Source organism: Macaca thibetana, chromosome 7 (genome assembly GCF_024542745.1).
Source record: "Macaca thibetana thibetana isolate TM-01 chromosome 7, ASM2454274v1, whole genome shotgun sequence".
NCBI lineage: Eukaryota > Metazoa > Chordata > Mammalia > Primates > Cercopithecidae > Macaca > Macaca thibetana.
In genome coordinates, this window is record NC_065584.1 from 156412192 (window position 1) to 156436229 (window position 24038).

General features: G+C 45.4%; 1 protein-coding gene across 2 annotated transcripts in view; it reads left to right on the top strand.

The window, feature by feature from the left end:
- The window catches only part of THSD4 (thrombospondin type 1 domain containing 4), a 686742-nt gene that overhangs the window by 627732 nt on the left and 34972 nt on the right, over positions 1-24038 (top strand). For both annotated transcript variants that reach the window (XM_050796270.1, XM_050796271.1), the window contains 5 exons: positions 5632-5807; positions 8225-8321; positions 14440-14715; positions 22000-22129; positions 23733-23937. In XM_050796270.1, the coding sequence (XP_050652227.1) occupies positions 5632-5807; positions 8225-8321; positions 14440-14715; positions 22000-22129; positions 23733-23937 (884 nt within the window). The remainder of the gene's footprint in view (positions 1-5631; positions 5808-8224; positions 8322-14439; positions 14716-21999; positions 22130-23732; positions 23938-24038) is intronic.

Here is a 24038-nt window from a genome sequence, read left to right on the forward strand (position 1 = left end):
CTTTTTAGTTACCAGATGATAACCTCTTCTACGATATTCCCATTAAAAGCAATAAAATCATAGCCAGAACCTACCTCAATTCTGCATTTTTGATACTGTGAATGGGATTGTAAGAAGAAGCTATAAAAAAGAGAAAATACCTTTCACAGGTATTTCTGCTTGTACCATGTCCATCATATTGATCCAAAATATTTAAACTTTAAAGAAGGTAATACATGCATATGGTAAAACAAATTGTAAATGGCAATAAAAAGATATCAAATGAGAAATAAATGTCTCACTTCTCATCTCCCATCCCAACATAAAGCCCAGTTCCTGTCCTAAATGTTAATAGTTTTATGACTATCCTTCTCTAAACATTTGATGTATATATCTTACGTCTATTCTTTTATTTAAAAGTGTGCACCAACAGGATTGTACCTAACACACTGTTCTGAATTTTTGTTTCTTTCACAAATGTATCATGGAATTCTTTCCATACCCACACACACCGACCTAGCTCATTCTTTTTCGAGTCACTTGGTGTTCCATTGTGTGGATAGCCGGTGTTACAACCATCTTAAGCAATGTTCTATGGATGCACATTTACGTGAGTTTTTTTTTTCTCTATTTTAAAAAAATCGGCAAATATCCTTGTTACAAACATTTTTGTATACTTACAGAAGTCTATCTCTCAAGTAGTTTCCTAGAAGTAGAGTTTTTGGGTCAGGGTGTATGGGCATTTAAAGTTTTAGCCGTGTAATCAAATTGCCCTCCAACATGGTTGAGTCTGTTTATATTCCCACCAGCAATGCCATGGGTATTTGCTTGCTTACCCTCCTGGCAATACTTGCAATATTAAATGTTTGCTAATTTGGATGGTCAGGATGATCCCACTGTGGCTTTGATTTTCATTTCTTGAATTATAAGTAAGGCAGAGCATCTTTTCATTTGCTTATGGAGTACTTGTACTTGGTTTTCTGTGAATTGCCTATTTATTATTCTTTGCTTTTCTTTTGTGCTCTTTGCCCTTGTCTGCTGTGTAAACATTCAGTTCCTACTACGTGACAACCACTATGCTAGACTCTCAAACTGTAATGGTGATGAAATCTTTTGGAGCTGGCAGTGTAATGGGAGACAAACATTGATCAAATAATTATCTCAGTAAGTGTATGGACAAACTGAATTAAACTGAATTAAATGCCTTGAAGGAAAGGTTCTTGCAGCTCTTAGACCATGGCAGGGAAGAGAAGGGCCTGGACTGGGGGTGGGAGAAGACTGCCCTGGAGAAATGGACATCTAAAGAATGAATAGGGCCAGGCGCAGTAGCTTACACCTGTAATCCCAGCACTTTGGCAGGCCAAGGCAGGAGGATCGCTTGAGCTTAGGAATTCAATACCCAGCCTGGGCAACATGGTGAAACTCCCATCTCTACAAAACATACAAAAATTAACCGACTGTGGTGGTGTGCACCTGTGGGAAGCTGAGGCGGGAGCATTGCTTGAGCCTGAGAGGAGGAGGTTGCAGTGAACAGTAAGCCATGATCGTGCCACTGCACTCCAACCTGGAGACAGGAGTGAAACCTTGTCTTAAAAAAAAAAAAAAAAAAAGAGAGAGAAGAAGAAGAATGAATGAATGAATAGGACTTGGAGTTGAGGGAGGAGCATTTCTGGAAGAAGGGACAGCACTGTGGAGGGAAGATGATGTTGTAGGTGGGCTAAAAGAAGGCCCAGGAGCAGAGCACAGAGAGAAGAACAGTGATGCAAGATGAAGCTGGGCTGCAGCATCTGAGGGAGGAGGCCTCTATGGTGGGATATATATATATATATTTTGAGACGGAGTCTTGCTCTGTCGGCCAGGTTGGAGTGCAGTGACTTGATCTCGGCTCACTGCACGCTCCGCCTCCCAGGTTCATTCTCCTGCCTCAGCCTCCCAAGTAGCTGGGACTACAGGCGCCCACCACCATGCCCGGCTAATTTTTTGTATTTTTAGTAGAGACAGAGTTTCACCATATTAGCCAGGATGGTCTCGATCTCCTGACCTTGTGATCCGCCCGCCTCGGCCTCCCAAAGTGCTGGGATTTTGAGCCATCGTTGGTGATCTAATCTATATTCTGAAAATATTGTTCTAGCTGAACAGAGGAGAAACAGGAAGATCAATTAGAAGATATTTTATTAGTCCAGATGAGATCTCATGGTGGCCTGACCCTGGATCATGGCAGTGGACATGAAGAGAGGCAGAGGTGGTTAAATAAGATTTGATAATGGGTTAGATTTCAGGGGATAGGAAGAGAGGAGGTATCTAGGATGATTCCTGGGTTTGTGATTACATGGATGGTGGTACCAATTACTGAGATAAGAAACACTGAGGCTGGGGTTGGCTGGGTTCAGCCTTAGACAAGACGTCTGACTGAAGCTGGCAAGGAGGTAATTACATATGAAATTCTAAGGGCAGAGGCAAAGTTTGGCCTGTCGACATAAATTTGTGAGTCATTCACATACGGTAGTTGAAATCATGGTCCTAGGAAACTGCTCATTAAAGGAATACAGTGCCTGAAGCAGGTCTACTCATTCCTTAAGAAATTCTGATATTTAATAGCCAGGTAGAGAAAGATGAGACAGAAAAGAAAACAGAAATGAGCAGCCTGAGAGCAGGAGGAAAGCAAGGGGAGTGTGGTGTCCCAGAAGCCAGGGGGAGAGTTTCAGACAGGATGGAATAGTGCCAAGTGCTGCCAAGACATCTGAAAAGAAGAGGCCTGGGAAACACCCATTGGATTTAGCAACGTGGGGGTCTTGGTGACACTAATTTTAAATTTCCTCAGTGGAATGATAGGGGCAGGAGCCAGATTGAAGATGGTTAAGGAATTAGTGGGAAGTGAGAAAATGGTAGACATTTGTATGGACCACTGTTTTTTTGTTTTTTTGGGTTTTTTTTTTTGAGACAGAGTTTTGCTCTGTCACCCAGGCTGGAGTGCAATGGTGCAATCTTGGCTCACCACTACCTCCATCTCCCAGGTTCAAGCAGTTCTCCTGCCTCAGCCTCCTGAGTAGCTGGGATTACAGGCGTGTGCCACCATGCCCGGCTAATTTTGTACTTTTAGTAGAGACGGGATTTCTCCATTTTGGTTAGGCTGGTCTCAAACCCCCGACCTCAGGTGATCTGCCCGCCTCAGCCTCCCGAACTGCTGGGATTGCAAGCATGAGCCACTGTGCTCAGCCAGACCACTTTTGAAGAAGTGTGGCTCTTCATAAAGACTAGCCCCAAATCTATTCTTCCTCATTTTCTACCCTTGACCCTTTTTTGCCACTCAATAAGCTGAATTGATCTTGTAACTCAGTAGTGAAAGGTCTGCAGCTTTGCCCTCCCTGCATCCATGGCACCAGCCAGCCCAGCGTGGAGTCTGCAGGGGGAGCCCAGCTGGAGTTTGGGCCACTCCAGCCCCTCTGTGCAGTTTCTGATTCTGCAGGCCAGAGCTCTGGGAAGGCCCATTATAGGAACACTGCTGAAAAAATGAGTTTAAGAAAAAGTTCTTATATTTCAGTGGTACCTACTGAAAAGCTGAAGGATACATATTTGCAATGTGACACAAGGGAAGCCATGAGCTGATCCTTGTTGAAGCTGAACAATGGGTACATGGGGGTTTATTATATTGTTCACACTACTTTTGCATATGTATACAATTTTCCATAACAAATTATAAAAAGTTAAATTTAGCAATTCTGTAAACCGAAGGTGCAAAGAGCCAGTGACCATCACAGGTCCACTATGTACGTAGCACTTAAAACAGGACCTTCGGCTGGGCACGGTGGCTCAAACCTGTAATCCCAGCACTTTGGGAGGCTGCGGCGGGCAGATCATCTGAGGTCAGGAGTTCAAAACCAGCCTGACCAACATGGTGAAATCCCGTCTCTACTAAAATATAAAAATTAGCAGAGCGTGGTGGCAGGTGCCTGTAATCTTAGCTACTCGGGAGGCTGAGGCAGGAGAATCGCTTGAACCCGGGAGGCAGAGGTTGCAGTGAGCCGAGATCGCACCATTGCACTCCAGCCTGGGCAATAAGAGCGAAACTCCATCTCAAAAAACAAAGGACCTTCTCTAAACCAGTCCTCCATTGACTTGTGGGTTTCCAGGTGCCAAGGGTAGCTGAAGAAGTTCTATTTCCAGATACCTCCCTTTCTTCTCCTGTTAACTCCAACACCTTGTTCCTTGCCTCCTTCTCCTTTCATACCCCCTTCCTAAGTACAGACTCGAAATCACAGGTCTGACCCCAATGGGCCTCATGAACTTGAACCAGTTCCCTCCCATCTCTGAGCCACTCTGAAAAATGGGGATTATAACATCTGCTCTGCAATGTTGTGATGGTTACATGTGACAGTGCATGTGGGGGATCTAACAGTGCCCACGGCCTCAGATGCTCAGGAAGGCAGGAAGGCCACAGAAATGAATGAAGCTGACCAGGTAAGGAGAAAATCATGTGACCCTCTTGCCTTTAGCTTTGCCACTTGTACTAGAGAGAATTATAAGAAAAATTCTGGGCCAGGTACAGTGACTAACACCTGTAATCCCAGCACTTTGGGAGGCTGAGGCAGGCGGATCGCTTGAGCTCAGGAGTTTGAGACCAGCCTGGGCAACATGGCAAAACCCCATCTCTTAAAAAAAAAAAAATTTTTATATATATATATATCACATCTCTTAAAATATATATATATATATATATACACACACACACACACACACACACACACAGATTAGCCAGGTGTGGTGCGTGCCTGTAGTCCCAGCTACTCAGAAGGCTGAAGCAGGAGGATTCCTTGAGCCCAGGAGGTTGAGGCTGCACTGAGCCAGGATGACACCACTGCACTCCAGCCTGGGTGATAGAGCAAGACCTTGTCTCAAAAAAAAGGTGGGGTCGGGGGGGAGAAAAAATTGGATAAGAAAAAGAACAATGCAAGTATGATAAATGATATAAATCATCCATGTTCACAAATAAAGGAGTAATAAACTGAGACTTAGCCTCAGTGTTGTGGGGCAACAGGGAGGGGTGGGGACGGGGGCAAATCAGAGCATATAGGGCCCATCAGAGAGGAGCAGCCATCCTGGGCTCCAGCCGATTACTGCGACGAGGGAGTGTGAAGCCAATGTTAACATGTCTTCCTGGTTTATAAGAGAAGCCAGAACTCTAAATTTTTTATGTGAAATATTTCAATTCTTAAATTTGGGCTCAGTTATTTTTTTTAATAACACCAGAGAAGCCAAACTAAACCCATCTATGGGCCAAAATCAGCTCATGGGCTGCCAATGTGCAACCTCTCACCTAGATAATGGTATATAATATAAATCCGTTTCCCTTCCCCCCTTTTTCTCTTCCTCCTCTTTCTCCTTTCCCTCCCAGCTTCCACATCCTTTTCACCTAACCAGCCCCCACCCCGCATTTCTATACTAAGTCCAAGTGATAGAAGGGATTAGAGTGGGTTGAAGAAGTGATGAAGCCCAAGGCGATGTCATCTAGATGCCTAATGGTGCCCCAGGGCCTGGATCACTGCCTGGCACAAAAACCTTGATGAATGAAGAAGCCAGAAACTGGGGGAGTCAGTTCTGTTTCTTGTGCACACCCTGGGCTTACCCGAAGAACTGTCTCATTTTTCTCAACAGCCTTGCGAAGTCGTTCTGGACGCTCCATCATCAATGGGAACTGGGCAATTGATCGACCAGGAAAATACGAGGGCGGAGGGACCATGTTCACCTACAAGCGTCCAAATGAGATTTCGAGCACTGCTGGAGAGTCCTTTTTGGCCGAAGGTCCCACCAATGAGATCTTGGATGTCTACGTGAGTTTGGATGTTTCTGGACTGTTCTTTGGATTTTGAATCTTGTCACTTCAAAGGAACATACTCTGAACAAATAAGCAACAAATCATTGCCCATACTCTGTAAAAACCCTTTGAGCAGAGCCTGTTGGAGGCACCCCTTGAATGCTTGGCATTTATCTTTGCCTTTACTTCTGAATGGGCCTAGCTCATAGAAACCTCCAACTCCACCAGATGCTTATTACCTTCGGAGTTTATTGACCCAGTAAAACCAACTTTACTTGTTGAACCAAATCAGAGGCAAAACATGCCCTTTATTTCATGAGCATTGGATCTCCTCCAGGCACTTTCCTTATAATGCTAATTTGGCATGTTTTCTTTTTATGGCAAAAGAAAGCAAGAGCCTAAAGGAAGGCAGGACCGCTCCCAGCTCCCAGCCCTGTTCAAACTCTGAGAGCACATGAAGAAAGGAGAGCTCCAGAGCCCTCCAGATGAAACAATAAAGCTCAGAGTCACAGTAGAGAGGTTCACTAGAAGCTCCCTGCTTCATAGAAGACAAAACCTTAATTTATTTTATGTGAAACTGAAATATTAAATTGCTCAAGAGTTTTAAATGGTCTTTACGTTTAAGGAAACCACTAGAATCCAGTCTTCTTAAAAGATCAGGAAATAAAGGGTGATAAGAAATAAAAGCTTGAAATAACATTTGGATAAAAAGAATGAGATCACCCATGAGTATACACATTCTTTCTGTCCCCAAAGCTAAGCTGATTAACATATTTGCTGTGTCAGAATTTTAGACATATTATTAATTGCATTGTCATTACTTCTCCACCTACACAGGGTTCTATGTCCTTTCCTCTTGGGCCTAGTGGATTCGAAATTACAAAGGAAGTCTTGTTGTAGATTTTGGATTTTTTTTTTTAGACTGTCCAGTTGGTTGGTTGACTCTGAATCCATTTCAAATGGCATCAGAGGTAAAAATTCAGGTTGTTAAAAGCCTGCCGTGGGTGGTCTAGGAATGGAAGCCAACAGCAGTTTCATAAACGGGACAAGGTTTTGCACTGGCAGAATGCTCAGGCAGAAGAGGCACCGGAGAGGGAGGGAGGATTTCCAGCTGCAGACCGAGAGGAAGAGTGTGTGAAAAGGGAGTACGGGGATGAGGGATACACAGCAGGAACCTGAGGTCACACAACTGTGTCCCTCGGGGATTCAGTGCCCACCGCCATGTTTCTGCAACGCCGATGGTTTGATATTGGTTCCTGGGTAGGAGAATCCCGGGGGTTCTCAGGTCTGCCTTCCTGTGGGTGATTTCTAAAATGAAGACCCATTTCGTCAGTAGGGAGTGGGTAAGAGGAAGTGGGTAAGGGAGTGGTAAACCGGAAGAACAGACACAGGACCCACTATGCAGGAGAGACTCAGAGATGCTTCTAGCTGGAAACGATCTTTGAGAGTGACAAGATTCTAACCTCTTCCTTTCCCCAGGAGGAGATCAAAAACTGCGGGGCAAAGGGGCTTGCTCTAGATTACACAGCTGGTCAGCAGGAGAGCTGCTTTATAAAGCAGCGGAGACGGAGACATCAGACCTGACCGTGTCTCCTTGCACAGCTCATATTTACACCGTGGGTTCTCATTCGGCTGCTCGGTTTAGCCCACCACCCTGCTTCCCATCAGGAAAGCCATGGGCAGCAAGGACTGCCCTCAAAATCCGATAATGAGGGACGTTTTCTGTTGGGCCATGCTCATTTAATACGTTTTCAGCCCAGTTAATGTTCAGCTGCTGACTTCCACAGCCCTATGTAGATTCCTGCTTGCTGTCCTATTTTTGTCATCATTCCTAAGAGGATATGACGCAGCAAGATTTGGGTCCCTTCTACCTGCTTTCCTGACCCCATTTCTTTGTGTTTCTGGGGCTTTCCGTGAATGAGAGGGAGAGACCTGGGGGCCGGCCTCACCAGCCAGGTCGAGAACTTTGAAGGAACCTGAAGGATCCCGGGATGACTCTGTCCAGAAGGTCTGCTGCTTGTTTGCATGACTTTATCGCGCCACCTAGTGTTAAAACAGGTCTCCTGCAATGTACACATATTTATCTGTGTTGGACGTTTTGAGAACACTGAGCAAAATCTAAGGACAGAAAGGTTCTGCTACCATTGCTCCGTCTTCTCCTTTGGAGTTTAGAAAATCTTGACTCTTAGCTTGCTTTTCTTCTGATTTGCTCAGCCTAAGTTCTTCATTCTTCAAAAGTAAATGACAAAAAGCCATCTGGAAATAACTTCGTTTAATCTGCCACAGGTTCACTGATGTTACTAGATGCGTTACTAGAGTGAACCAATCCAGTCATTTATCAGTAGTTCTGCAAATGCCATTGAAACCCAAGCCAGCAGGAGAAGGGGTGTGAGTACGTGCCAAGTGCAGTAACACTGATTTTTGTGTCAGCAGATGATACACCAGCAGCCAAACCCAGGCGTGCACTACGAGTACGTGATCATGGGGACCAACGCCATCAGCCCCCAGGTGCCACCCCACAGGAGACCAGGTAGAATCCCTTGTCTTGTGGCCAGGGACTCTGGTCATTTCCTTGTAAAGCCTTCTCTCTCTCTCTCAATTCTTGTGCATCCAACACAGAGAAAATCCAGGGACGCATATTTCAAAGCCAAGGGGCCTTGACAGTGGAGCAGGCTTCACCATTTGTCTGAGCCTTGAAACTGTTTCATTTACTCGATTCAAAAATGGCATGAGCATCCTGGGTCTGCCCTGCCAGTTCAACATTTGAAATGCTTTATGCTAGTTTCCAGGCCGGGCAAGGGGGCTCATGCCTGTAATCCTAGCACTTTAGGATCTAGCAGATGGACCGCTTGGGCCCGGGGGTTCGAGACCAGCCTGGTTTTGTAGAAACCCCTGTCTCTACAAAAAAAAACAGAAATGAGCCAGACATGGTGGTGTGTGCCTACAATCCCAGCTACTCAGGAGGCTGAGGTGGGAGAATCATCTGAGCCCAAGGAGGTTGGGGCTGCCGTGAGCTGTGATCGCACCACTGCCCTCCAGCCTGGACGACAGAGTGAGACCCTATCTCAAAATTAAGAAAAAACAATTCACATTTACTCTGTTAAAGTTCTGGAGGTTAGAAGTGTGAAGTGGGTTTCACTTGGACAAAATGAAAGTGTCATCAGGGCCACTCTCTCCGGAGGCTCTTAGGAGAGAACCCACTTCCTTGCCTTTTCCAACTTCTAGGAGCCACCTGCCTTCCTTGGTTCCTGGCCCCTTCCTCCACCTTCAAAGCCATCAGGGCGGCACTTTCAAATCTCTCTCTGACCCTGACCTCATCACATCTCCTCTCTGACTCTCATCTTCCTCTCTCTTTCCTTTATAAGGACCCTTGAGATTATACTGGGCCCACCCAAGTAATCCAGGATAATCTCTCCTTCTCAAAATCTATAATTTAGTCTCACCTGCAAAGTCCCTTTTTGCTATGTAAGGTAGCATGTTCACAGATTGCAGGGATTAGGATGTGGACATCTTTAGGGGGCCATAATCTGTCTACTGTATGCCTTTTCTCTTGGTTCCCCTTTTGTTTCTGTTAATAATACTTTAACCTATAAGACAAGAATAATGAGTTCACACCTAACAGTCCATGTTGAGTCTTCCTGGTGGGCTCTGCTTATGGACAGAGCAGGCAGCTTTCTCTCGGCTGGCACTGGGCATGGGACTGCTCTCTGTGTCTGCAGACATTTCTCTACCAGAGGATGATGGAGCCCACCACCCAAATGCAGACAGTCTTTTCCGTCCTTAAAATAGGAAGGTCTGCGGAAGTATTCATGGTAATTATACCTCACACACACTGAGTCTTTGCTGTGTGCAAGGGCTTAGAGACTGCTGTGCTGAGCACTTTGCATAGATTAGTTCTTTGAATTCTCATGACAGAGGGAGGTACTTGGAGGGAAGTACTATTATTAGCCTTATTTTAAGAGTGAGGAAATGGAAGCTTAGGAAGAATAAGTTAATAACTGTCCTGGTCCCACACCTGGGCAGTGACCTGAGGAGGGCCCGTGTGACCATACTTTGTGCTTGTTATATGGCTGAGAGGTTACTTGGTCCAATCCATATCCTAGAAGAAAATAAAGGTACAGATACCAAACCTGCCACATCCCTTCTCTGAACTTTGGATGGGATAACCAGGTTATCTGATTGCTACAGAGGGAGGACAACAGCCGGTGCATCCCCAGCACATGGGGTGGGTGTGTTGTCCAGACTCCAAGTCAGCAAACTCTGTGCAACAGAGAATTTTTGTGTCATGTCCAGAAGCAATCCACAGTTTGAGAAACCAAATTTGGATAAGATTTCTGGGGTCTGGTTTGCTGGTTTACAGGGATAAGATTGCTGGTTGACAGGGATAATCGGACAGACTATTTGAGATCTATCAGGATGATGATGATTTCTGTCAGGCCTGATGGGTCTCAGCTCATGAATAGCATGGGGGTTCTGGGATCAGCTCCCTGGGACAGGGCAGGTCTGCAGGGGTCGCCTGTAAAAAGTTGGTAAGCAGGGGCATTGTGACCAGGCTTCCTCTTCCATGTCACTGGAGTCCGGAGGCAGAGTTGGAATCTAGCTCTGTACCTTCTTGCTGTGTACCCTCAGGTGAGTCAGCAACCTCTCTGAACACACACCCAGTCTGCAAAATAGAAGAAAAACCCTACAAGGTGGTTTTTGGCACGGGAGAGGACATGGTAAGAGATTGAATAAATTCGTTGTCCATCCTAGCGTAGAGCCCAGAACAAGGCACTGAAAAGACTTTTTAAATTTTTTTGTCCAACAACATCTTGGACGGTTCTCATTTATATCAACATACCTGGTCCTGATTTTGTTGGTCATATTTGCACGTCATACTTTAAACCATGAAGCATAATAGCCAACTAAGTAAGAAAGCCCTGGCAAAAAGCTGAGAGGCCCGGTGCGGTGGATCATGCCTGTGATCCCAGCACTTTGGGAAGCCGAGGTGGGCAGATTGCTTGAGCCCAGGAGTTCGAGACCAGCCTGGACAATATGGCGAAACCCCATCTCTGCTAAAAGTACAAAAAGTAGCTGGATGTAGTGACACTCGCCTATAATCCCAGGTACTCAAGAGACTGAGACACGAGAATCACATGAACCTGGGAGACACAGGGTGCAGTGAGCCTTCTGCACTCCAGCCTGGGTGACAGAGTGAGACTCTGACTCAAAAAAAAAAAAAAAAAAAATGCTGAGAAAGCCCTAATTACTGTCATTGTTGTTGTTGTTGTTATTGTTGTTGTTGCTGAAATGGGGTCTTGCGATGTTGCCCAGGCTGGTCTTGAACTCCTGGGCTCAAGTAATCCTCGCACCTCAGCCTCCCAAAATGTTGGGATTACAGGCATGAGCCACCTCACCCAGCTGCCTTGTAGTTGTTGTCGTTGTTGTTTTTTGAGATGGAATCTCACAGCCTGTCGCCCAGGCTGGAGTACAGTGGCTCGATCTCGGCTCACTACAAGCTCTGCCTCCTGGGTTCACGCCATTCCTGCCTCAGCCTCCCAAGTAGCTGGGACTACAGGCACCCGCCACCACGCCCGGCTATTTTGTATTTTTAGTAGAGATGGGGTTTCACTGTGTTATCCAGGACGGTCTTGATCTCCTGACTTCGTGATCCACCCACCTCGGCCTCCCAAAGTGCTGGGATTACAGGTGTGAGCCACCGCGCCCGACCACCCCCTTGTAGTTTTAACTGTGATCTACAGTAACCCTAGAATTTGTCTTCTTATTTTGTATTAAAATGATACATACTTGAACAATATTCCGTCAAAATAGAAATATATACAGTCAAAAGCAACTGCCACATAATTGCCAAAACTTGGAAGCCACCAAGAAGTCCTTCAATAGGTGGATAGATTAAAACTAATGGAATATTATTTAGGGCCACAAATAAATGAGCCATCATCACGTCACAAAGAGGCATGGAGAAACCTTCCATGCATATTACTAAATGAAAGAGGCCAATCTGAAAAGACTACCTATTGTTTGATTCCAACTATATGACATTCTAGAAAAGTTAAAACTATAGAGACAGCAAAAAGATCAGTGGTTGCCAGGGGCTGGGAGGATAGAGGGATGGACAGGTGGAACACAGAGGATTTCAGGGCAGTGTATCTACTCTGTGTAATACTACACTGGCTGATGCCTGTCACTGTGCACTTGTCCAGACCCACAGAGTGTGCACCCCCAGGTGTGAACCCTCGTATGGACTGTGAACTCTAAACGATAATGACGTGTCCGTGTAGGGTCATCAGTTACACATGTACCACTCTTATGTGGGATGATGGTAGTTAGGGACCCTGTGCCTGTGTGGTGGGAGGAGGTGTATGGGAACTCTGTTCTTTCTACTCACTTTTGCTGTGAACCTAAAACTGTTCTAAAAAAATAGTCTATTAAAAAAAAAAAATCAATAGCTCCCAACCCTGTGCCCTTCCCAGAGGGAGTCTAACCCTTTGGTGGGATTTTGCCTAGCCCTTTTCTATGCATACACAAACATGTTTCCAGTCATTTGAATCATCATCTACAATCTCAGAAGTGCAAGGAACATTGCATATTATTATTTTCCATTAGTCAATTTAAATCTGACCTCAACTTCACCCTTCTTTGAAACCAGTAGATAATTCAATCGCAGTCTGCTTGGGGATTACACACACACACACACACACACACACACACACACACACACATTCTCACCCCAGATATAAGGAAAGATCTAGAGTCTTAGACAAGCCAAAGCATTGGCTAGACCCCCCGGTGGTCTGTCCATACTAATTCTGCTGAGGTGCCACCAGGAACAGCCTCATGGGGCCTTCAGGTTAGGGCTCTGCTCCTTCCAACCTGCACGGGGGGCACAGGAAGCTGGTGAGGCTGGCAGCCAGGTCCCCTCTCCCACTGCGGGTGTGGCTTCCTCCTGGGACACTGGACATTGTCTGGTACACCTAAGGATCCATGTCACTCAGGAAACCCAAGACTCCAGACTCCTGTCTCTCCTCTACCTTGAAAACCTCTCTCTCTCTTTTTTTTCTCTCTCTCTCGCTCACTAACTCTCTGTCTCTGTCTCTCTTGCTCTCTGTCTCTCTTTTGCTCTCTCTTTCTCACTAACTCTCTGTCTCTGTCTCTCTTGCTCTCTGTCTCTCTCTTTGTCTATCCCTCTCTGACTCTCTGTCTCTCTTTTGCTCTCTCTTTCTCACTCTCTCTCACACACTCTGTCTGTTTCTCTGTCTCTTGCTCTCTGTCTCTCTCTGTTTCCTGCTCTCTGTCTCTGTCTCTCTCTCTCTCTCTCTGTCTCTTGTCTCTGTCCCTGTCTTGCTGTCTGGTTTTCTGTCTCTCTCTGGCTCTCTCTCTGTGTCTGTCTCTGTCTCTCTCATACTCTGTCTCTGTCCCTGTCTTGCTCTCTGTCTCTGTCTCTCTCTTGCTCTCTGTCTCTGTTTCTCTCTGGTTTTCTGTCTCGCTGTCTGTCTCTGTCTCACACTCTGTCTCTGTCTCTCTTGCTCTCTGTCTCTGTCTCTCTGTTTCTCTGTCTCTTGCTCTCTCTCTCTCTCTCTCTCTCTTTCTCAAAAATGTGCCCTCCTCCTCTCACTGGGCTGGCCCCTCAAGGACATCCACTGTACTCTTAATGAAAGCCTAGGCTTGCACTCCTGGAAGGGAAAGCTGTTGACCTCTAGCGGCTTTTGTTTTCTGTCCTGCACAAAAACAAAGCAGTAACATCTAAGGACTTGGCTACTCTTTCAAACTAGAGGAGGAGGTGGAGGAATAAAGATAGAAAATCAAATACAAATTAGTATCTCAAAAAAGTGACCTGCCACACCTTTGTGTATGTGTGTGTGTGATGCTTTTTTCTTTCACCAAACAATATTCAGTCATTTCTTCATGTCAGAATGTATATTTGCTGCATTCTTTTCAAAAAACACATAGTGTTCCATTTTGTACTTGTAGCATAACGTAGTTTAACCAGTACCACTGGTGAACATTTGTGTCTGTTCTACTGTTGTGCTATTTCAAATAATACCGCAGTAACCATACTTGTATATTCAGATTTATGTAAAAGAAAATATTTGCGGAACAAATGTGCTAGAAACTGAATTGTTAGGTCAAAGGGTATGTGCATTTAAAATTTGGATAGATAATGCCAGATTTCCCTCCAAAACCATGCGTCTATTTGCAGGCTCATCCATAGTGACTGGAAGTGTATTTTCCTGCACCTTCAACAGGAGTTAAGGGATTTAAGGGTTTCCAAACTTTCCAGTCTTTGGTGTTGGATAAATAGAGGTGGTGGTGGTGTTCTTTTCATATGTATTTATGGAGTTATGAGTAAAGTTGAGGATTTTTGCATGGGTTTTAGCTGTTTCTGTTTCTTTTTATGTGAACTCTCTGTGGCTCACAACTACTATTCCTACTGCAACGTTCGTCTTTGTCTTATTGATTTTCAAAAGTGCTTTGCATGTGAGGGAAAGCACTAGTGGGTGTCCGCTTATTTTAAACAGATGTGCTTATGTGCTGTGACTTAGAAATGATCTCATGCTACACAGCGTCTAATGTCGAAGCAGTTTCCTCTTTACAACCCAGGGTCTAAACTGATCCTGATTCTGTGTGTGCACGCTCACCTCTCCTAGGGGACCCCTTCAATGGCCAGTTGGTGACAGAAGGCAGGAGCCAGGAGGAGGGAGAAGAGAAAGGGAGGAACGAGGAGAAGGAAGACTTGCGTGGGGAGGCCCCTGAGATGTTCACCTCAGAATCGGCACAGACCTTCCCAGTCAGGCATCCGGACAGATTTTCTCCCCGTCGACCAGACAACTTGGTGCCACCAGCACCGCAGCTCCCACGGCGCAGCCGGGATCACAACTGGAAGCAGCTTGGGACGACAGAATGCTCCACGACCTGTGGGAAAGGTGAGCCTGCGTGGGGGACGTGTGGATCCCTGCAGAACCCTAAGCAAGGAATGTGTGGGTGGCCCAGGGCAGTGGTCCCTGGCTTTTTTGGCACCAGGGACTGGTTTTGTGGAAGACAATTTTCCGTGGATGGTGGCGGGGTGGGGGGAATGGTTTCAGGATGAAACTGCCCTATCACAGATCATCAGGCATTGCAGTCTCATAAGGAGCGCGCAACCTAGATCCCTTGCCTGCACAGTTCCCAATAGGGTTCACACTCCTATGAGAAGGTAACGCCACCACTGATCTCGCCCACCCACCAGTCACCTCCTGCTGTGCGACCTGGTTCCTAACAGGCCACGGACTGGTACCGACTGGGGACCCTGGCCCAAGGGACATGGCAAACCGTCACCTCTGTGAGCCTGTCTGTGAGATGGCTCACGGGTGTGACAGATTGTGTTGGGCCCCCAAGACCACCCTCAGGCTTACTGATTGGCTCAAAGGACTTACAAGACCCAGAAGAGCTGTTACAATTCATCACAGTCAAAGGGCAGGGATTCGAGTTAATAAAGGAAAAGGCGCATTGAAAAAGTCCAGGAGATGCCAGGCGCCAGCTTCCAGGTGTCCCCTCCAGCAGAGTCACACAGGGATGCACTTAATTCTCTCAGAAATGATGTAACTCAGAGACTGGGAACACATGCCAAGTACTGCCAACCAGAGATGCTCATCCGAGCTTTGGTGTCCTGGGTTTTTACTGGAGTCTCTCATCTAGGTACACAGCTCCCACATGAGCGACACTAGCTACTCTCCCTTTACCACCCCAGAAGCCAAACCAATACCACGGGGCCCAACACCTCAGGCATAAAAAAACACTCTTATCAGGTGGCATATTCCAAGGGCTTAGAGGTTCTCTCTCAGGAGCTGGTCAAGGGCCTGTCTTTGGCACGTGTGGGGTTTGAGCAACTCCAGCCTGCTGCGCACATATATTCACTAATAAACAGAATACACTCACATACTTCAAGATCTAAAATTTAATCTCCGAGTCAGGGTTGTGGAAGACTTACACAAATCCCAGCTGACACTCATTCTCAAATCTCAGGATTTCAGGAAAAAAAGAATAAAATAAAACATACTCTGGGGGCTTGGCATGTTAGTTAGCTGGCTTTTACACTGACCAACACTCACAACTCCCATACTATCCCAGTAAAATCCCAACCCTGTATTCATCCATTATTCTAACCTGATCAGCTAGGACCACCAAGGACAAACCTGAAGCCCAACAAAGTCAGCTTTATTGACCCCTCACAACAAGGGAGTCCACACACCAGAGGAAGCATGGGGTGTCTCTCCAAACAAAAGAAAACATAGAGTTGAAGGATTTGGGAGAAGGATACAGTTTAGGTGAAATTTAAATAAAGCAGGGTTGTGATAGGCTGAAAGCAAAACATGGCAGTGTTACAGGGGTCACATCAGGATGATGAAGTGGACCCAGGGTCCCGTTTCCTTGAAAACTCTGAAGTTAAGATAGATGTGGAATGTGGTATCCAGAAACCCTTTATCTGACATTTTCCATACCAGGTTGATTTCTAGGTTGGAATCAGTGCTGCTTCTGTTTCAAGCTGACTTGTTGCAAAGATACACCTATGAACTGTGTAGTTATAATTTCCTTCATATATATGATAATAGCCTCCTGTTTGTAGTAAAGTCCTGTTTGATCCCCTGAAACAGCTGTTCTTTGAGGGGAGGTTGCTAAAGAAACAGGAAGGCTGTATCCCCCAGGAATCTCCGCAAACTGGGGAACTGTGTGATATCCCAGAGCATTGGTTTGGGGTGGGGTTTTTTCTTTTCTTTTCTTTTCTTTTCTTTTCTTTTCTTTCCTTTCCTTTTCCTTTCTTTTCTTTTTTCTTTTATTTTCTTTTCTTTTCTTTTCTCTTGGTACTTGTATCTAAGAGTACAAAGTCTGGAACGTCTCACAAAATTAGCACACTGAAAAATCTCTCATGACAACTTCTAAAGTTTTTATCTTTTTCATAAGAGCATTGACTTAGTGGCTTTTGAGACTAGAATTTAGGTCTTTGGTTCTTCTTGGGGGCTGGAGCTTTTCCTGCCTGGAACCTCTGCGATTCCATAATGATTTGGTAACTGGAGTGTTGATTTATAGAGGTTTTATTGTGCAAATTTTATTATGCTCATACTTAATAAATGTGCAAAGAATTTGGACTGTAGATTCATTGGACCAACTTCTTTTATATACTTTGTGAGGAAAAATTAAATGCCTATAAAATATGTCTTGACAGAGGCAGAAAGCTAGAAATATTTCTGCATTAAGGCCAAAACCATTTTGGTGAGACTCCATGATATTATAGAGGTAAGCACTATATAACGTAAATGATATAGGAACCCAAGATAAAAATGTATTATTATTGAAATATTCTACCTTTAGGTAATGGTGTGATGCCCATCAAAGGACCCAGATACACTCAGAACTAGGTGAAAACAGGGAAAGTCATGAAAAGGATAAAAATTGTCATTGTGTGGTTTTCTACCAACGGTGTCATGTGGAGAAGATTCTCTGTCACCCTGTCCAGAGCCCATAAGGCCTTGCGTTGTAAGCAGCATGAGATGAGGGCAAACGCATGTGCTGGTTCAGATGCTCCCACGATCTCTCTAATGGAGCAAACTCATAACCAAACATTCCAGTTTTTGTCCCCACAATCCATCCCCAGCTGTGTGATCCACACTGAGGTATGGAGTTGAAATTTAAATAAATTAAAGTTTTGATAGGCTGAAAGGAAAACATAACTGTTACTACCTCACTATATGCTAGTATCCCTCCCTTACGACACTCTGGTATCTGGCCAGCAAAGTCCTGCTCATACTCCAAGCTCTGAGACCGCCTCCTCTGCAAACCTTCCTGATTCTGCAAAGAACAGGTAGGCACTTCATCCTTGGGACCTCACAGCAATTCAGGACACATTTCTGTCCCAGCCCTGCTTGGCTTGGCTGTCTCCATGAATATACACTTTGCAGCCTCTGCACCTGGCATCATAGCGAGCACACAGTAGGCACTCCTGTGTTTTTTGAAAAAACGAATATATCATCACCACATTTCACATGTGGAATATATGAGCTACTAGAAAAGACATAAGGGTAGATTTTACATCTTTATTGTATCCTAGATATACAAGTCTGTTATTGCCTTTGCCCCATGTTCTGTCAACATAGCATAAAGCATGTGGATTTACCTGTTAGAAACTGAATAAGTGGCTGGGCATGGTGACTCACACCTATAATCGAAGCATTTTGGGAGGCCAAGGCAGGTGTATCACTTGAGGTCTGGAGTTCAAGACCAGCCAGCCAACATGGCAAAACCCTGTCTTTACCAAAAATACAAAAATTAGCTGGGCATGGTGATGCATATATGTAATCCCAGCTACTCAGGAGGCTGAGGCAGAACAATTGCTTGAACCCAGGAGGTGGAGTTTGCAGTGAGCCAAGATCATGCCACTGCACTCCAGCCTGAGTGACAGAGCAAGACTCCGTCCCAAAAAAAAATAAAAAATAAAAAATCTTTTTCTCTAGATTTCCATATGATTTTGTTTAATCTTCTGTCCTTTGCATTGCAGAAACACACACACACACAGATTCACAAGAGTGTGAGGTATTGGACTGAGCATGCACAAGACCCATTTTCGATATTTAGCCCATATACACCCATGTGTGCACGTACACACAGACACACACACACTCAGCATCTGCCACTCAGAAGGTCTGAGGCAACATGTCTATCTGTTCTTTACCCAGTAAATGACACCAGTTCTCAGGCCCAAGAGATACTGAAGCAGTGCCTTGGAAATAAAGCAAACCTAGGGATGTATTGTTTCCCATCTCTCCCTTCTCTGGCAATCCTAGTTCCTTTTTCTTTCATGTGACAAGTGGCATTGCCCCATGGAGGCCTCTCCTTTGCTCTCTCCCAGGTGGTGATGGCACCAGACATGCAGGGTAGGTGAGGCAATGCAGAGGCACAGATATGGAGCTCATCTAATGGTCATCAGCAGTCATGGCAAGTGACCAGGAAATCCCAAGCCTCCCAGCAATGTCCAAGTCACTTATGCACAGAATAAGTCCTTTCCCCTTGTGATCCCATTGTGTATTTTCACACATACCCTCATTCAAACCCTTCTCTAGTCCTTCCTGGTGGAGCTATCCACACCACACATTTCTGTGCTTTTCATGGTCGAATTTCCCTTTGTCAAAGTGCTTCCAGCATTGTGATATCACCATCTCAGGGAAGGGCCCTGTTGCTGGCATCCAAGAGTGGTCCATACTCACACAGCCATTGATCAGGCCTCTGTCAAACTCTTTGCTTGTTTCATTTGATTCCTACAGTTCCAAGTCTAGAGTCATTTAATTTTTTCTTATTCTTTATTTTGTCTCTCTTCCATAATGTCCCACTGACCTCTACACTAGCCCCTGAATTCACTGACTTCATTTATTATCTGCTAATTACCCATGTACAGTTCCCCCCTTCAACATGACATATTTCTATTTTGATCAACATGTCCGCATAGAAGGGAACCGAACTGATCCCGGATATTTTTCCTGCTGCCTGAAGCCCAGCCAACTCCTGACCTCACCACCTTGTTCCTGCTTGCTAGCAAGTAGAGGAATAATTGAATTGCAATCTTGAACAATGGGAGGTGGCCAGGTGCTGTCTCCCTTTCTAAAGATATTAAAACTGACCCAAAGAAAGAAACCACTGCAGTCACTAGACTCAAGAATTGTAGATATGGGCCAGGCGCAGTGGCTTACACCTGTAATCCCAGCACTTTGGGAGGCCGAGGTGGGCAAATCACCTGAGGTCAGGAGTTTAAGATAAGCCTGGACAACATGGCTAAACCATGTCTCTACTAAAAACACAAAAATTAGCAGGGCGCAGTGGCAGGCACCTGTAATCCCAGCTACTTGCAAGACTGAAGCAGAAGAATCGCTTGAACCCAGGAGGTGGAGGTTGTGGTGAGCAGAGATTGTGCCACTGCACTCCAGCCTGGGTGACAGAGCGAAACTCCGTCTCAAAAAAATTAAAAAAAGATGTGTAGATCTGGCATTTTCCCACCTTCAGAGAGCCAGAGGGCCTCTGAGTTCATTTCCATGAAACTGGACCATGGACGATGTCCATAAACGCCATAAAATGTCAAGGGAAGACAAGCAGCGGCCAGATGCTAGACAACCCCAGCAGGACCTATCTTCCCAAGACACAGAACATTCCTATGGTAGCCTGTATCCTTTTGATTAAAAAAATTTGATTTCTCCCTTATTTGAGTGCCAAGTGGTTGAGATAGTTCCTTTTGCTTTCCTATCCACAAACATCTAAGTGGAAAAGCTAAACCCACATGGTCTGAAGGAAAAGGAATAGGCTAAATAAGACCTTTACTTAATCCCTTAATAGCTGAGCCCCACTGCAAGCTGTGAACCTTATATTCACCTTTATAACTGCACAGTGTACTTAATGTTTGTTGAATTTAATTAAAAATCTGTTCTATTTAATGGAAGGAGATCTGTAGCTGGACAAACTAATTCCACAAAAAGTTTTTGCTTCCCATTAACTTTACAATCAGTACTGCCTTTTACTCAGCCAATAATTGTGCTTAATTGGTACGTTATTTTAAATAATGGTCTCAAGTTATAGCCACACTGTAAATTTTTACTGCCGGGTAATTTAAACAAATGATTGTTTCAGATTCAACACTGTCTTGCAAACTGTCAAGTTTCTTACTACCCTCTGGCTCAGTGTGTCATACAAGATAAGCTTGAAAAACCACTGAAACAGTTTCATGACTGATGAAATATTGAGACGTTTATGTTAAAAGATAGCCCCTGTGTTGCAGTTAAAATTGTAAGGAGTTGGAGCTTCAGAAAGTATGAATGCCTGGCCAATTAGCAACAGAGATAAGACAGAGTTGTAGAATAAAGTACAACATTCTTCCCGGCAGGAGTTGTATACTGGCCTGGACTGTGGGGAAGACAGTTATTTGTGAAGAAGGATCTTCCCGTGGTTTGTTCAGACGTCAGGTTCAGGGGTTACATGTCTCACGTTATAAACGTCCATTAGTAATAGCTCAGTGTTGCCACCAGGTGGCAGCAGAGAGAGGAAGGCAGAATTGAATCTGCTTTTTTTTTTAATTGAGAGTTAGACATTCCATTTAACAAATTCTGACTTTTTATCAAAAGTAGATGTATCCTTATTAATCCAATGAAAGTAAAACAAAAAAACTACAACTGTTATAAACATTCATTCAACACCATTCAAACATTCATTCAACAGTCATTTGTTGATCACCTGGCTACTCTCGTAGGTACTGGGGCTACAGAGATTAAGAAGTAGCCCTGGCCGGGCACGGTGGCTCACACCTGTAATCCCAGCACTTTGGGAGGCCGAGGCAGGCGGATCACAAGGTCAGGAGATCGAGACCACAGTGAAACCCCATCTCTACTAAAAATACAAAACATTAGCTGGGCGCAGTGGCAGGTGCCTGTAGTCCCAGCTTACTCAGGAGGCTGAGGCAGGAGAATGGCGTGAACCCGGGAGGCAGAGCTTGCAGTGAGCCAAGATTGCACCACTGCACTCCAGCCTGGGAGACAAAGCGAGACTCTGTCTCAAAAAAAAAAAAGAGGTAGCCCTGTCCCTCAGAAGCTCACTGTCTCATGGGAAGTAGACATATGTTCAGATCACTGAAATACCATTGGATGGGTACTTTATTAGAAGAATATGTAAGATGCTTGCCAAAGGGGGAAGCAGCTGCTCTTCTGCCCTTTCTTGAATCTTCTACTTCTGCACTTCAACCTGTCCCTTAAATGTACCTGGTCTAGCAGGCTAGTTTGTCATGCAGGTACTTTCATTCCAGTTTAATGACCTAGACAGCCCCCTCCCTCCAAAATACACAGGCACACGTCTACCCAAGCCCAATTCTTTCTCTAGAATGAAGCTTGACCCTTTCAGGACACTTTCTCTTTGACACTTCCAGAGAACCTTAGAAAAGTTACTGTTTGTGTTCAGTCTATAATCATTTCCCTTTTAAGGCAGGTTCTTCTTTGTACCCCCACAGTGCCTAGCAAAGACCCTGTGAGGTAGGTGTGTGTAAACCCTCAAACGAAGGGGGAGTGTAAGTGTGCATGTGTGTGTGAATTGTCCTCACTGTTTCTGTGCCCTCTCTTCATCAGCACCCAAATCTCTGTGCATCTCCACCCATAGCCCAACTTTTCAGTGTGTGGGACTGTCCTTCAGATATTCTCCTGTTGTTGCAGGATCGCAGTACCCTATTTTCCGCTGTGTGCACAGAAGCACTCATGAAGAGGCTCCTGAGAGCTACTGTGACTCCAGCATGAAGCCGACCCCCGAGGAGGAGCCCTGCAACATCTTCCCTTGCCCAGCCTTGTAAGATGGCCCCTCCGTTTAGGTCACCTATTACCAGGTCACTTCAGGTCGCTTGAGCACAGGACTCTAGGAGCAGATATAAGTCAGTCTAAATCTAATTTAGAAATCCAAGACTTGGTCCATGCATAAAATGCAGTCTGTTTAGCAGGCATACCTGTCTTTCAGGATGAACTCAGGAGCTGATAGTCTTTAGCAAGTCAACCCACTTCTGGGAAGCCCACCCTTGGCAAAGCTGGAGCAATTAGGTTTGAGCCTGTTAAGGAAAACAAAGGAGGAAGCAAAGAATGAGAAGCCGGTGTAGTTAGTGTCGTAGGTGAGCTGTTTACAGAAAGAGGATAATGCAAGTCACAAAAACATCAGCCTGGAGAGGCCAAGAAAAGTGTCTCGGGAGAGGTCTTGAACTGTTTTGGTTTTTTGTTTTTGTTTTTGTTTTTTGGTGGAGTCTAGCTCTGTTGCCCAGGCCAGAGTGCAGTAGCACGATCTCAGCAACCTCCGCCTCCTGGGTTCAAGCAATTCTCCCGCTTCAGCCTCCCGAGTAGCTGGGACTACAGGTGCACATTACCACGCCTGGCTAAATTTTGTATTTTTTGTAGGGACGGGGTTTTGCCATGTCAGCCAGGCTGGTCTTGAACTCCTGAGCACTAATGGTCTGCCCACCTCAGGCTCCCAAAGTGCTGGGATTATGGGCATGAGCCACCACGCCTGGCCTTGAACTGGTTATTGAATGATAAATAGGACACTTTAAGAAGAACAAGGGGAAAGGGCCCTAAGAGGGTCAAAACCCAATTTTCAGACTAATAAAAATATAATTCTCATCCAAGTGTATGATGAGCATGGGTTGATGTCTCGTTTAACCTAATAACAGAGCAGATGACAGAGGAGGGTTTGTGAAACTGATGTGGGAATTGTTAATGAAAAATAAAGATTACTAGAATAAGATTTCTAAGTTAGTAGCAAAAGTGAGTTAATGATCTACAGGGTAATAATGCTAACCTTTGGAGGGTTTATTTTATTAGATAAAAATCATTTGTACCTTTTCAGTTTTCTGTAACTTTTTATAGAATCTGGGCCCTAATCACTGGTAAATACCATGTCAAGTGTCAAGCAAATTTATCTTCCTTTACAGAGTCAGATGACCCTTAGGCAGACTTTTTCTTTTTCTTTTTCTTTTCTTTTTTTGAGACAGGGTCTTGCTTTGTTGCCCAGACTGGAGTGCAGTGGCATAATCATGGTTCACTGCAGCCTCAATCTCCCAGGCTCAAGCCATACCCCGACCTCAGTCTCCCAAGTAGCTGGGACTACAGGCACACACCACCACACCCAGCTAACTTTGGTATTTTTTGTAGAGATGGGTTTTGCCATGTTGTCCAGGCTGGTCTCGAACTCCTGGGCTCAAGCCATCCTCCCACCTCAGCTTCCCAAAGTCCTGGGATTACAGGCATGCGCCACCGCGCCTGGCCTAGGCTGACTTTTAAGCAATGCTCTAGTAAGAAACTCCACCCATGGTGATTTTGATGATTCTGTGTACGCTGGTGCGGGCTCACGCTCACTTCTTGTTGACTGAAGGTTGTCTCTTACTCTCGCTCTCTCATTCCTGAACCAGCTGGGACATCGGGGAGTGGTCTGAGTGCAGCAAGACCTGTGGCCTGGGCATGCAGCACCGCCAGGTTCTGTGCCGCCAGGTGTACGCCAACCGCAGCCTGACAGTGCAGCCCTACCGCTGCCAGCACCTGGAGAAGCCCGAGACCACCAGCACTTGCCAACTCAAGATCTGCAGCGAGTGGCAGATCCGGACTGACTGGACCTCGGTACGCAGGCAGGGCAGCCCGCTCCATAGCTCCCTCTCCGGCTCCCACCACACTCTCCAGCCCACCAAGACCTGAGATGGGTAACCTTGAGTTCCACAGGA